Source organism: Etheostoma cragini, chromosome 2 (assembly GCF_013103735.1).
Source record: "Etheostoma cragini isolate CJK2018 chromosome 2, CSU_Ecrag_1.0, whole genome shotgun sequence".
Lineage (NCBI taxonomy): Eukaryota > Metazoa > Chordata > Actinopteri > Perciformes > Percidae > Etheostoma > Etheostoma cragini.
The window spans coordinates 24,492,969-24,508,627 of NC_048408.1; the positions used below are offsets into that span (position 1 = coordinate 24,492,969).

At 40.4% G+C, this 15,659-nt stretch overlaps 1 protein-coding gene across 2 annotated transcripts in view; it reads left to right on the forward strand.

Annotated features, from left to right (window-relative positions):
• The window catches only part of sdk1a (sidekick cell adhesion molecule 1a), a 223,655-nt gene that overhangs the window by 71,979 nt on the left and 136,017 nt on the right, over positions 1 to 15,659 (forward strand). For both annotated transcript variants that reach the window (XM_034885383.1, XM_034885391.1), the window contains exons 2-4: positions 7,268 to 7,430; positions 11,375 to 11,481; positions 12,206 to 12,353. In XM_034885383.1, the coding sequence (XP_034741274.1) occupies positions 7,268 to 7,430; positions 11,375 to 11,481; positions 12,206 to 12,353 (418 nt within the window). The remainder of the gene's footprint in view (positions 1 to 7,267; positions 7,431 to 11,374; positions 11,482 to 12,205; positions 12,354 to 15,659) is intronic.

Below are 15,659 nucleotides of genomic sequence, written 5' to 3' on the forward strand. Positions count from 1 at the left end.
TGGTGTTGTGATCTTGTACGACAGATTCAGGAACAAACTGGTAATGCCCCACCCACCAAGTGGAGCAAGTGGAGCGCACACCACTCCACACTGTCCTCCTCTGTTGTCCTATTTTACATCTTTTCAGTAAACCAATCATTGTGTGTGTGTCTGTAAACACAAGTTTGTTTCCTACCTGCAAAAATACTTTTTTTTTTTACTGTTACTTGTGTATCTAGCTTTTTTCAGAGAGAGAGGAGGCTGCCATCTCAGTGGCTGGTATTCATTTCACTTCCTCCCTACTCGCCCATTCACCTCCTCTCTCCTCCTGTCTGCCTGCTCATCAGGAGATAGGAGCTGACAGTTGATTGTGTGTGTGTGTGTGTGTGTGTGTGTGTGTGTGTGTGTGTGTGTGTGTGTGTGTGTGTGTGTGCACGTGCGAGTGCGAGTGCGCGTGTGTGTCTAAGCAGATGTACCCTGCAGTGTGGCCCAACTCTTAAATGTCACTGATCACAGTCTCTTCCACCTGATTATCCCCACCCCCATATCACCCCTCCATCTCCCACTCCTCTGCAGCAGCCCTTCTGCCCCATTTACCCCCCTCTTTCCATGGACCTGCTTATGCATCCACAACATAGCTCTGCTGCAACTCACTAAAACATGCAAGGTTTAAGAAGTACACACAACACACACACACACACACACACACCCACACTTATACTTGCAATGACATAATGTTCTGTTTTGTACTAAAGCCGGTTATTGCACATCAATTGCAGTTAAATTTTGGTACATATTAAATATTGACATTTTAACTAGATTTCTGGTACTCTCTCTCTCTCACACACACACACACACACACACACACACACACTCAATCACACTCACACACACATTTACACATATACATGCACACGCAGTTACACTGACATTCTTAAATGGCCTGAGAAAGCAATACATTGACATTTTAAAACGACTGCTCATTTACAGATGTGGTTAACATCTTGATTATGCTTACTCCAAAGAGAATTTCAGAGGGACCAAACACACACAAAATTGGAAAATGGCCAAAGTCAATATAATAAGTTATTAATTGGACACTTTTTTCCCCTTTCACCTGTTACCGTACGTCAATCGAGCACGACAAAAGCTTTAGTTTTAGCTCAACCTGTTTTCCAAATGTGTGTCAACCTTTTGAAAAATTACAATAACTCTCAGCACGTTATCCTATCACTCTCTTTGACACAAAGAAACAACCACACTCACAAGCAAAATCAAACCAGTTGACTTGTATTTGCATGTGCGTGCACTGTATGTGTGTTAGGACTGCACAATATGTTTGTTTTTTTATGTGTCACCGCAATATTAACTAAATAATATGTCCCAAAAAGGCAAGACACTGTTTTTTTGTGTTGGCTGACAGAATACTTTAAGTTTTCAAAAGTCAATATTAAATTCAATGTTTAATCTGTTTTATTTGTTTTAAATTCAACAAGCAATTATTGCATTTTAGCAAACATACTGAAAGCAGCAACTGTGTACACCTAAATATCTGTTTATTAATCACAAGTAATATCGTTATTGTGATATTCATCAATGGTATTGCATATTGCATATTTTACTCATATCGTGCAGCCCTATTGTGTGTGCACGTGTGACGGTGGAGGCAACATCTCTCCTGGTCTGGCACATCATGATCAGTCAGTCGTCAGTCACCTCCTCACAGACAGCTGTCAGTCAGGGCGCTGCGATTGGCTGTCTGAGCAGGAAGAGATGTAAGGGGCCTGTTATCCGGTCTTCAGTGAGAGATGCTTTGTGACTTTGTGACTTTTGTGGCTTTTGAGTCTGACATTCAGTATTCAAATAAAGCTTAAAAAGCCACAAGTTAAACCCCTGATCAAAGCTCTACACTCTCATCCTGTTTGCCACACCTACCATTCTGCTACATCTGATAGTGGATGAAGCAGAGGAAACATTTTGTTCTTTCTTGGAAGCTTTTCTGCTGTGGTGTTTGTTGTTCTGGATTCTTGTCCAGACGTTCAGTTCCCCGTCGACTCTCCATTTTACAGTGCAGCTGAGGCCTGTTGGGATCAGTGGGTGAGCTACAGCCTAGTGTGCAGCCGCTTTGATATTATCATCATCAAAGACAGCAGGTCTTTTGCGCCTAACTGTCATCTTGTCTGGTCAGTAGATGCCTTCAGTTATAACTCTGTAATGGATGTGTGAGAGACAGAGAAACAGAGGGAGCCTGCTGCTGTCAGTTGTTTTTCCTTAACGCAGATAACACATAGGGATTGTTAAGGCGATTATAGCCATGATTCAGGTATTATAACTGATCAGACCAAGATCAACTGATTCTATTCCGGTCTGGACCAGCTGGCTTTGACTTCCACAAGGTGAAATCATACAATAAGTGGTGTTAAATGATTCTAATCATTCGTCTTTCGATCCACTTGCTGCCGTCATTCACATTATTTTTACATGTTTGATTTTTACGACTGGAATGGGAATTGTCAAAATCTATTTAAAAGTAAAATGATTTATAAGGGGAAAAAACAGTGCAGGGTGTCATGAGAGAAAATTATATTATAATCCAGTTCATCAGCTCTCAGGTCAGAGCCAAAGCTCACCTGAAATTCCCCTCACTCTTGTGAAGTTCACTCACCTACAGCTCCCTCTGCAGAGTTCTTGTTGGTCATACTCTTACATTTCATCCACATTTAGCAATTCCATAGTGCAATTCCTTAGTTTACTTTTTCTTTTCCCTGCAAGTTTCAAAACGAATTAGCAAGGCAAACTGTTATTGATGTTTATTTCTGTTTTGATAGATCAGTCTCCAGTTGTCTTCCATTGTGTTGATCACTGTTCTTACTCAGCGGTGCATTATGTGCTTCTTTCTGAATGTCAAAACTAAAGTGATCTGTGTATTTAGGTGAAAATAGCTGGGATGCCCACTCATTTTAGGTTGCAGTAATCTTAATTTCTCTCAGCATTGGACAGTAAGTATTCATCACTGCATCTGCTTGTTAAACATTTTAGGTGCAAAACTCATACATTCGTGATGTGCTTTTTCCCGACTTGTTTGAGCTCTTCGAATGGGGAAATGAAGTCTAATTTCCCAGCCTCTCCACTTTACATTGTTCAATTAATTAGCCTCTTTTTCCACCCTCTTTTTCTGACTGGTAGCAACACGCCAAAAACCCAGCTCATAATTCTTCCTCTCGCCTCACACACTGTCAGCCCAATTAAGTTTTTTGAAATGCCTGTTGAAACAAGCGCTGGCAGACTTATTAGATTAAAAAGGAGTAGGACTCATTTTCACCCCATAATCAAATAGTTACCATGAAAAAAAAACTGCCCAGCTATGCAACTTTTACCCTCATAGAGACTTTACTTGTAATAAAAGAGTCTGATTTAGTTATTTTCTCCCCCCTTCATCGTCATGCATCAAAAAGGCAGGGTGAAGAGAGAGAGAGAGAGAGAGTGTGTGTGTGTGTGTGTGTGTGTGTGTGTGTGTGTGAGAGAGAGAGAGAGAGAGAACAAGAGAGAGAGAGAGAGAGAAACATACTATCAGTGAATCAGTATTCATAGACTATAGCCACTTCTGCCAGGCCTGTCTCACAGTAGGGGTTCAGCTCTATGAAGATAAAGTAATTTCTCTGGAGTGATTGACCCTAATTCTGACCTGACACACACATACAAGCCCGTACAGTACACGGCACATACACACACATATCCGATAATTGAGCAGGCACTGTTGGAATGAGGTCCCTGGCTCAGCTTTATTTTTCTGGCATTTTAGGCCTTTATTTATGTAGGATAGCTGAAGACATGAAAGGAGAGAGAGAGGGGGAATGACATGCAGCAAAGGGCATCCAGTAGTGCACTGTATATATATGGAGTAAATGGTGGGCGCCTGCTCTACCAGGTGAGCTACCCAAGCTACCCAGACACCCCCCCGGGCTCAACTTTAGTTTTATCCCTGCACTCTCACTCTCTTATGTCAGTGTTCGTACAATCGTGTACAAGTAAAATTTCAACCTTCCAACACAAACTAAGTCTAACCCGTGCTGTTACTGGTTAGGCAGCACCTTGAACTCATGTCAAGCCCGAGAAAATCTCACGCCACTGCAGCTGTTGCATTAACATTAAGGATTAATTGTGGGATGTTCAATGCGGCACAATGTAAAAATAATAATCGTTACTGGCCCATTTGTAAAGGACAAGTCATTTAGGGCCTAGTTTCCACCGCACTTACACTCACTGTAAAGTGCAGAGAGACAAAGAGGAGAGGAGAGAGAGTAAGAACGTAGTGGGTTATCAGCCCTGGAGCAGTGACCCTGCTCCTCTTCTTCTCCTGTCCTTTCATCCTCATCTCCTCCCTCTTCCCTCTATCACAGCGCTCATCTCCCCGGCAAATTGAATTCCTCCCTAGAATCTGCCTAAGCAGCTTCCTGAGACTGGCCCGGGAGCAGGGACACGCACGTTGTTGTGGCAGGAAAGAGTGTGTGTTTGCATGCACGTCTGCCTCTTGACTCTGCTGTCACATTTGGAGGCCAATCTCTCTGTTAGGCAACATTTCTCTCGAAGAGACAAAAAGCGGAGACCTTGAGCCGCCACACACTTTGACAGAGATGGACCGAGGGGCAACAAGAGACTGTGGGGAAGAACAAAGAGAGGGGAGGTGGTCTTGATAGACAGACATGAGGTTGGATGGTACAGCTTTTGAGAAAGATAGACAGGTTAGGAAAAGGGGAGACCGAGGGAGAGAGTGGGCCGTGTTGACAATGAATGACAGAGAGACAGACAGCGGGGAAAGAGAGAGAGCCAGACAACATCAGTGAATGAAACAGCCTGTTAGCTGACCTTGCTTCTCTCCGATGGGCTGGTCTCTATCTGTACTTCCTAATGGACTCTCTTTAAAGTAGAGTGGAGTGGGGGTCGAATGCAGTGTGCAGCTGTACACGGTATGAAGTATGAAGAAAGTGGTAGTTAAGTGGAATAGATGGAGGCAGGTGCAACAGATCCACATCATTGTAGAGTACATTTGTGCACCAGCCTTTCTAATTGAGGGTCATATTTAGTAAGCTGTAAAGGCTGAATCTCTGCTGCTCTCTCTGTCACAGACACTCACTCACACACACACACACACACACACACACACAAGTTATAGTGCTGGTCAGCAGTTTGACATTGGAGTCTGCATTGCCAGCCATCATCTGTAGTAACAGAATACTCCAAATAAATCCTTGTGCTCACATGCACACTCACACACTGTTTCTCTCACTCTCACACATACACACACACACACACACACACACACACACACACACACACACTTCTTCCCTCCCGTATAAATCTATCTTAGATGGAACACTTCCCTCTTGTGCACTGAGCAGGCAGCTATCAATCTAAAAGAGAGAGAGAGAGAGAGAGAGAGGGGGAGAGGGTGAAATAGTTGAAAGTGGAGAAAAGCTGAAGAAAAAGGGGGCCCTGAGACATCCACAGGAAATAAGGAAGGAAACGGGGATGAAGGGAGAGGGCTGGAGGAAAGACAGAACTGAGCATGTTGAAATGGCAGGGAGGAGAGAAGATTGAGTTGACAGGAGAAGGAGAGAGAGAAAGAGAGGATGTAAAACTCTGCCTTAGAGTTATGGACCTGTCCATACGTACTGTAGCAAGCAGATAAGCCTGCCCCCTCTAACCTAGCTTGTGCGTGCATGTGTGTGTAAATGGTTGATGGGTTGAATACATCTTTTTGACTACATCCCCCACCCCCACCGTATACCCATATTTTTTGGGGGGATCCAGGGCTCAACACATACTGACAGGTCCTGCAGCTAGTGGCTGTGGACAGCCTCTTTTGCCTTGATGCCTCTATGCTGTGTGTTGGTGAGCCCGGGCTGAACACCTGAGCCAAGAGTTAAAGACTGAATGGCACTGTTTTGACAACAGCTGCAAAGCTGCAGCCATTCAGCTAATGTCCCTTGCAAGGCAAGTCCAGCTATTCAACAGCGTTCTCATAAGACGCCGTAATGCAAGTCACTGTACTGTACATTACCATCAGTGCACACACTGCACTTCACTGTACCATCTCTATGCTTGGATACTTGACCCTCTAGCAGTACAATATATTTACTGTAAGTGGTAATACACAATGTCCTGTAATAGGTAAATAACCGATCAGCGTGAATGGTACTGTATCTGGTTGATCACGTTTCATCTGAAAAATAAGATGTCCAAACGTGATATACATTTTTGGTTGAAAGTGACTGTTCAGACTTTTTGTCTTTATACAAAGAGTAAAGTGCAATATACAGAGGTATTTAATACAATTCAACTGCTGGCAGAGCACAGCAGGCGCTCTGTGCAGACAGAAGAAGTAGTCAAATTACGATGTGTCGTTCCAGGGAGTAAATGTGATAGATTTGCTGCTTTTCTGGACCGTTGATGCACATCAGTGGTGATGCATGCTGCCGGTGTGTGTGGTTACGTACAAAACAACAGGCATGAATGTTTTGACGTTCATCCTACTGTATGCCATACGTTGTTTTTCCAAAGGATACACCTTTATTGTCAGGTATATTTTAAAACGAATGCCATAATCTGTGATATTGTCATCAAACATAGCATACCATTGACTGTCATTTCTAATTACTGGTCTTTTAAGCACCAGAATCTGATTAATTTCACATCAATAATAATTGATATAATAATAATTAACAGTGGGAGCATATTACAATAGTTACATCGTGTTCTCAGTTCAAAAAGACGATTTTCTGGCACTTACCAGGAGATTTTTGCAGTGGAAATTTTATATTTAAGTAGGTCTTGTCTGTATGACTGTAGGAAGAGTTTGAGAGGAATGCAATGATAGACCTCAGTAATAGAGTGGGGGGTTCTCCAGAGAAAGCCCTGGTATATCTGGTTAGGTGAGTCTCGGCAGATTTTGGTCCACTCTGTCACTCACACACATCCTGTTTCAGGTGCTCTCACTGTAAAAAGGTGAAAAGGTCTTGGCTGCAGGAGTAGGAAGGAATTACATATGAACGAAAACAGTGGGAGCCAATATTATTACATAATGTGCAGATTTCAATATGAAATTTTAACTCAAGGTACTTTGGTATGGCACTGTATTTTGTTGACCTAGTCTTTGAGTGAAGGGCAGAACATATATTTAAATTGTTTGTGGTGGGTGAATACAGATGATATTTACAAGCATGGCTAACACAGACTTTTTCATGTAACAAAAATAACGCATTTCGCCTTCTCTGTCTCTGTCTGTCAGAGTCAGAGGTTGCTCCCTACCTGCGAGGGGCTGGACTAGGGCAGCAGGTGGTGTTGGAGGGAAACAGGCTGGTGCTGACCTGCCTGGCTGGAGGCAGCTGGCCTCTGCAGTACCGCTGGACTCTCAACAACAGCAACATCACCGACTGGACACCGCAGTACAGGTCAGTTATCGCCGACTGACTGGTTGTGTTTCTGACTTTTTTCTTTGTCATGGATCTCTCTCTGTTGTCTCTTAAGTGGAGGTCTTCCACTTTGTCAATCTGACAGCCTTTCTTTTATCACTGTTTCCATCCTTCCTTCTTACATTCTACTATGTTTGTCTGTAGGGCGATTGGTAGATATCGTCTTACATTTTGGATATCGTAATATGACACACGTCTTGTCTTTTCCTGGTTTTAAAGGCTGCATTACAGTGAAGTGATGTCATTTTCTGGACTTACCGGACTTAATACTGTTTTATAATTTTCCATGGTATCCACATTATTGGTGATTATTTCTAAAAACTCATTGTGTAAATATTTGTGAAAGCACCAATAGTGAACCCTTCAATATCGCCACAATATCGACATTGATGTATTTGGTCCAAAAATATTGTGATATTTGATTTTCTCCATATTGCCCAGCTCTGTTTTTGCAGTTGTGCCTGTAGCATGGAAAAACAGCATAAGAGCTTTGGGCCTATACGGGATTGAATGTGTTTACAGAAGGTCAAAATATTGATATTGACTGTGGAACCAAAGTGAGATTAATAATTGCATTAACACCATAAATATGTATATTGTCTGGGCAAAGAAGATGAGAACCAATCGATACGTGTGAGCTTCGTTCTCTGTTTTTTTCTCTTTTTTTCCTTCTTCTTCTTCCCTTCGTCTGTCTGTCCCTGCTTGTCGGGTGGTAAGAGCTCAGCAATCCCTCTCAGCTAAACTGCAGCTGTGAAACAAAATAGTTTTTCAACTCATTCAGAAATAGAGGGGATCTTGGGAACACACACACACTGAAGGAGGGAGAGGTTGAGCCAGCATTTTGTAGGCAGTAGCCGTTCGAGCCAAGAGGCGTTGTGTATCTCTGGACTGCTCTCAGCGATCTGGCTAGTTTAGTTTGGTTAGGCCAGGGCTATTGTGAATTGGCAGGGTGCAGTGAGTGTGCGTCTGTCTGAGTAATAGAGAGACAGAGAGAGAGAGTATGACCATTTAGAATTGTAGGCCTGATTTAAAAACCTCTGCATTATTTATCGTTTTTTCCCCTTCTTAGTTAATTGTGGGCAGGTAGAGCGGGTCATCCACTGAAGGAAGGATTGGTGGTTCAATCCCCGGCTCCTCCTGTCCAAAGGTGTTCTTGACCCACAGCTTGTCCTGATGTTTGGGCTGGTGCCTTGCATGGTAAAATAGCTAGTGTTTGTGAATGTTAGAGAGACGTTTTGAAGAATTTAACCACCAATATAATTGCAAATAATGGCCAGTACTGAATCACACACTTTGTCTCTTTTCAACACCATTTCATTTCTTTAGAATATTCTCTCTATTTATGTTGCTTTCAATTACTTCTTCTGCTTATGTTTAATGTATTTGGACGGTGAAGAATTCTGTAATTGAAAAGGATTTATATTAGTGGAAACTCCAGTTAATTTTCCTTCTTCAGCGGCAGTAGGCCTTTTATCACACTGCTCTACACCACATAGTGAGTTTCAATAAAATAATCAGTAGGCAAGTTAGACAAAAAAGAGAGTGTTTTCCTTGTTTTTAGTTATACTGTTAACAAGGCTAATGCATCTTTTTCAAAAGTGTAATAGTTTTGGCTGACAAAATACGCTTTTTCTAACCGGCCTTTGTGTTCATTAAATGCTACCTAAATTTGCTGGTAAATACGTGGCCAACTGCTCCACATGCTTTCTAATTCAAACAAAACCCATTGGTGAAAATGATTTCTTGTGAAATAGATAATGACTCATGGGATACTTATAAAGGAGAATTCCTGTCATAGTGAGAAGAAAGAAAACAATCGGTGCTGCCTACACCGTGTTATCCTCCTGCTAACAGGCTTAACCAGGGCAAGTTTTAAATGTGCTTTTAGCCTCTTTACATAGTTGAAATGTCATTACAAGTGCCTACCCATGTGAAGTGATTCCTTCCGAGTGGAAGTGTAAACAGTGAATCTGATTGCTGTAGATGTCAAAGAAATGCATAAAATTTGTGTTAATTCAGCTTTGTTTAGTTCCGGTGTTCAGAGGACAAGACGAGTGCTGTGGGATAAACTACAACACAAAATTAAAAAGAAAAAATAAAAAGGCATATGCTTATGTTTTAAAAGTAATTTCTATAGTACAACTAGCAGGAGACAAGTCATAGTTAAGATAATTTTGGAGACACTACCTTATTTTATTATGAAATTAATAAAAAAAAAATGTTATCTCTTTTTGGTGTTGTACTTTGTAGACGGTCCCTAAGCACTCTCAACACCGGAACTAAACAGAGCTCAATTAGCACAACAACTTTTATGCATTTCTTTCACATAACCAATATTACATATTTAGCACTACTGGATGTAATGTGAAATGTTGTGCTCCTCTGTATTCACACTCTCATTCAATGAATTCACTCATCACACATTGTAGAAATACATGTAGCCATTTCAGGGCTCAGATTAAGGCTACAGGGAGGGTTTGGTCAATGCTGAAGCAGTCTTACTATAAAACTAATTGAAATTGTTCCTATCTTGAATCACACAGGGAATTTGACATTACATGCAGGGCTGGCACTGTGTCAGATATGTTGACTGAGCAATGATTTCATTGATTGGGACCTGTCAACTTTGAGGTTTGTGTTTAGTGAGAAACAAAAATATATATATTCACTGACAGCCTCACCGCACACGCCTTGTTAATGACACGTAATGGAACACGGGCAGAGAGAGAGATGCAGTGTCCAATTTCAAAATCTGTTTCGGGATGAGAGCCGCTGTGTAATGTGTTATTCCTGATTCAAATAGACTTGTGTATGTGAGTCTTTGATGTGCACATGAATGTATTAGTGTGTACGTGTGTGTGGGTTTGTGTGTTTTGGCAGCATACGCTGACAGCCTGGGAGTTAAATACTTGGCCGTCCTGGTATTCATAATGAGCCCCAAAGCTATGTCCAGTTTTACTGTGTCTGTCTGCTTTGTGTGTATTATACGTGCGTGTATGTGTGTGTCTTTGCATGTGTGTATACACATTTGTGTGTTTTTGCAGCATGGCACCAACCTAGATCCTATGCCAAGCTTCCCATTAGTGAAGCAGTCCATTAAAACACCATTAACAACCACTCTCAGTAAAAAAAACAACATCCACAGAGTCAGAAACATTCTCATACACAGTACAGTGCGCGCACACGCACGCACACGCACACACACACACACACACACACACACACACACACACACACACACACACACACACACACACACACACACACATTCACACACACACACACACACACACACACACACACACACACACACACACACATACTGTACATATGCACCACTCCGCCTTCCCTTCTGTTATTGGGAACTTTGACAACATTAGGCCAAATCCATGTTCCGATCAAGGTCATAAAAGAGAATTACACAAGAGTTACAACACTACATTACATATGGACAAACACACCTCTTTCCCTTCCATCTTGTCGGCCTCCAAACATCACTCCCAACACTGCCTTTCTCCTTTTTAGTAAGGGCCTCGCAATAAGAAGAAAATATGTGATATGTGATGAAGTTGTTGATTATTGTGTTAACGATATTACTTGTGATGAACAGATAATTAGGTGCACTCAGTTCTGCATTTATGCTAATAAACAAATTGCTTGTTAAATTTGAAACAAATGAAGGGAAATCATTTCCAACATTTATTTATTGAACAAATTGAATATAAAAGGCAGCACTAAAAAGAAATCTGTGTGTCTTTCGCGATGTCGTGGCCTTTTGTGATACGTGTGTTGCGCCAGTTGATATCGCAATGACGATAAAAAAGAAAGGCTATCACGTGCAGCCCTATTTTTAATTTATTTACACCTAAGACATAAAGACACAGCCTCTTTGCCATGTTCTCAATGTGTCTGTCCATGTTCAGGTTGTCCATCCAGTCTGTGAAGAAGACTGATGCTGGCCTGTACCAGTGTATGGTGAGGAACAGGATGGGAGCAGTCATACACAGGAGTACAGAGATGCAGGTGGCCTGTGAGTACCTACGTCTTTTCACATCATTTCAATAGCGCTACTAAAGGAGGCCTTTTTTTTATAGACTAATGAGACTGGTGGAAAATCCGAAGAAAAATAACATGAAAAAAAGGTTTTAAGTGGTGAAATCAGTTAATCTATTGAGTTGTTATAATCAGTGGATGTGCTGCCAAGGGATTGCAGAGAGCGTGTTGTTGGTAAGCTCAACAGCTATCATAGTGTTACTTACTCCAGTACGTGAACCAAACTTTCTAAACCAAACAACCACATATTTCATGGAATCACACAGATGATTTTTGCTCTTCCACCTTCCTGTGTGACCAGGCCTTAATACTGCTTTTTCAGTCATTTTAATTGCTTGTAATACTATTTTTTCTGAAAAAAATTATTTTGATACATTGATAAGATTAGATTAGATTAGAAAAAATTAAGAAATACTTTTATTGATCCCAAAGCAGGAAAATATCAAACACACATCACACATAGACAGAATATACAAGGAATAATAAATAATAAATGGGATAGAATTAAAGAACTAATATTAAAAAAATTAAAATTAAAAAAAAAATACAAAGGAAAGAATGTTCAAATGTTAGAAGTAAAATATACAACAATTTAAATAGTTTTTATAAAGATGTAAGTAAAACCTATCTTTGTGCAAGTTGCACTTAGTGCAGTATTGATATTTTTATTTCTCGTCTTCATACCTCTTTTCTTCCTCCAGTTATAGGGAACTTCTCCGCTGAGGAGCAGAGGAAGACGGTGACTCAGAGCCGAGCAGCCATCATCAGCCCGCCTCCCCTCGCCTCATATCCCCGACCCCTAGTCACATGGTACAAAGACGGACACAAGATAATTCCCAACAACCAAATGTAGGTGTCTCCTTCGTTGACTATCTGTCTCTCTCTCTCTGCCTTACTTCTGCAGACACACTAGTACAAAGTGTAACAAAATACCCCTTGAGATAAAAATTTAATTTACAGTTCTTATCCCTCAGTGGTATATTAATTAGCATGCCATAGAAGGACAAATGTTCTTTTTTAATCCTTGCACACCAATTGTTATGAATAATACGCCATTTAGATAACTGACCCTTTTCATTAGACATCAGTACAATAGGCTTAGGACATTATCAAGAGAAGATAACGTGTCTTTTTCGTTGAATCAAATAATTTTCTCTTGTCTAATTTAAAAGGTTATTAAATAATTTTAGCCGCACAGGAGATGTTCTTTTATATTAACTGTACAGCCGTGATGTGAGGGTCTCTGGGTGTGTTGTCTAAGCTGTATTTCAGTCTTTTTGTTTAAGGCTGTTGCCTGGCTCCTTTTGAAATGCCTGTAAGTTGCATATCATTCTGTAGCTGCTACAGCTGTCCTGTCAGTGCTGTTATTTTAAAATATTTTCATACAGTGTATTGATCATTAGTTACTACTCAGACAAAGCAGGGACATGTGAGTGTGTTATGAAAGGTTTTTCAGAGTAATGTACTTTAGATTGAGGAAAAATCTTATTTTAAAATATATACCTGTTTGAATCTACTCATCAGTGAAAGTAGGTGATGAGACACAGACCTTCAGTGATTTTATTAGATTGCTCTCACTCTCCGAGATAACTAACTTCCCATTAGGAACACTAACTGCTCCCCTATGCGCTATTGAATGAAATTGTCAGTGGCCTTGCTGTACACTTTAAATGGCCAGACAACAACTTTTGCATTCCTTGAATGACCACCTCCAAAGTGCTTTGTGAGAAAGCTTTGTGGATTCAGGTTACGTTAGCAGTTATTTTTTATTTTTATTTATTTTTAAACATTCTTGTTGTTGGTTCAGAGCAATTTTGACTATGCTTTTTATTTTTGAACAGACATGGGAAATGGCTCTCCTGTTAATTTAATGGGGCTTCATTGTGGCTTAATGGCAGTGGACTAATGACATTGCCTGTATTGAAAGTTAGACCATCACCACTTCATTGCCCTCTCCCTCACAAATACACAACAAATAAGAGCGCTACTACCACTACAACTGGCGAGTAAAAACTGAAAACGAATACCTAAATATCTGACTGATGTCTGAAATAAAGTCTTCTACATTAATGCTACAAATGTGCACATGTCAATCAAGTAATTTATTGGCCTTACATCTTACTGTATCAAATTTGCATTGACAACAGAGTAAAAAGAGAAACCCAGACAGCTTTTTTCTCCACAAACCTCATTCTTTTGAAACATTCTCAAGTAGTCAGGAATTGGTTTAAGTGCAAGTCCAGCCTCACAGAGCTGCTCGGAAACGTCTAACATGTGTTATCCAAGAACATTGTAAGACAAAATAGCAACACTCAGAGGTGAGGTAAAAAGCCATCATTGTGAGAAGAGTACCACTATAATTATTTAAATATGGGGATAACAATGCACACTTTCTTTCCTGGAGTAACTAAATAAATATTTTATTATTCATATTTTATTAATCAACTCTAAATTAATGCCTGACAGGGATGGAAAGCTTACCAGTGCCTGTAGATTCATGTTCAAGAACAAAATACCTCCACATACACTTATATGTGTTTGCCAGGACCAAAAGATTGTTAAATGAGGGAAAAAACAGCATAGTTATGTCTGGCGCTACAGATCTGTTCTGGGAGATCCTCAACCAGAACCATTATAAAATATAACAGAAGCCACTAATAGTAAAAGCATAAAAAGAAGATAATAAATGTTGAGTTAGAGTTGGGGTGGCTGCAGAGATTGCAGAGTAAGCACTGATGTAACAGTTGCAGCAGTAGGTAGCAGAGCATTTAAAACACAATATGATTTGACAATGAGCAACTGGCTGTCACAGTTTGGCAGGTTCAGTCAGCGGAGAGGTTTGGCATAATGATTACGACACAGATGACGCTGTGGCCTGTACTGGAGCCAGAATATGTTGTTAATGTTGCTACGTGGGCTCCAATTCTCTTTGCCCTTTATCTTGATTAAGTTTAGAAAAAAATGATAAACATCCTGCTCCAAAAAATGCACAGTCCGTGCATTTTATTATCAAGAAAACCCATTAAATGTATAGTTTTCCTCAGCTATTTACTGCAGACACAGTTAGTTTCTGCTGAACACCTGACTGCTCCCATTATATAAATGAACACATTTTTATGAAATACAATGTTAGTGAAATTCTGGGAATAAAAAAGAAGGTGGTGTTTAACACAGCAAAGACCTTATACTAAATATAGGAGGCGTTTTATTTAGACCATATACCAATTTTATGCATAGAGAGGGAGACATGCCACTTCCAATAATTTGATATAAACCATTTCCCCTTCTCACTTAACTACCAAGTGTCCAGGACGACCTCTCCCCTCCTCGGATGGATCAGGGAGAGAAACTGAGACTGAGGCACATTCAGAAGTTAATATTTCACATGACACCTTTCTTCCCACCTCTGACAAACAGCTGGCATGGCTGCACATCAGACCGGTAAATGAATAAGGAAGGACATTTAATGTAACTCTGACAATCAGTGTTCTTGCCTAAACCTTTGACAGATACACAATAGGTCAGGTTTTCTAACTACTTTACTTGGAGTTGCAGTACATTGGTAATTGCCACAATACATTTTAGCCAGTAATCCAGTTAGGTGACACAGTACATAAAGTGTGTGTTTGCGTGTGCGTATGCGTGTGTGTGTGTGTGTGTGTGTGTGTGTGTGTGTGTGTTCAGGTTCAGTGCGAGCAACCAAACAAATGCAGGTCTTTCCTGATGATAGTAGTTGATGATAGAGCGGGGGGAAATATCAATAGTATATCGATATTGTGTATATTGATTATCATTATATCCAGAATTCAGATTTTGTTAAAGCACTAATTGTCAACCCTACCATACCATCACAATATCAATATCGAGGTACGTGGTCAAGAATATTGTGATATGAGATTTTCTCCATATTGCCAAGCGCTAATTGTTAACTCTTGAGAGGTATTTATGCTGTGGGTTTTGATGTCTTCCAGTCCTGACGGTCTGAAATGTCTTAATTCAAATGTACAATTATTAAACCTCAAGTTGGTAATTTGTCTTGCTGAAAGAGGAAAATATATTCTCAACTTGACAATAAACAACCTCTTCAGAGACACTTGAAAATATATGATTTTCTCGCCTAAATTTTTACCCTTAAAAAAGTGCTGCAGTTTCCAC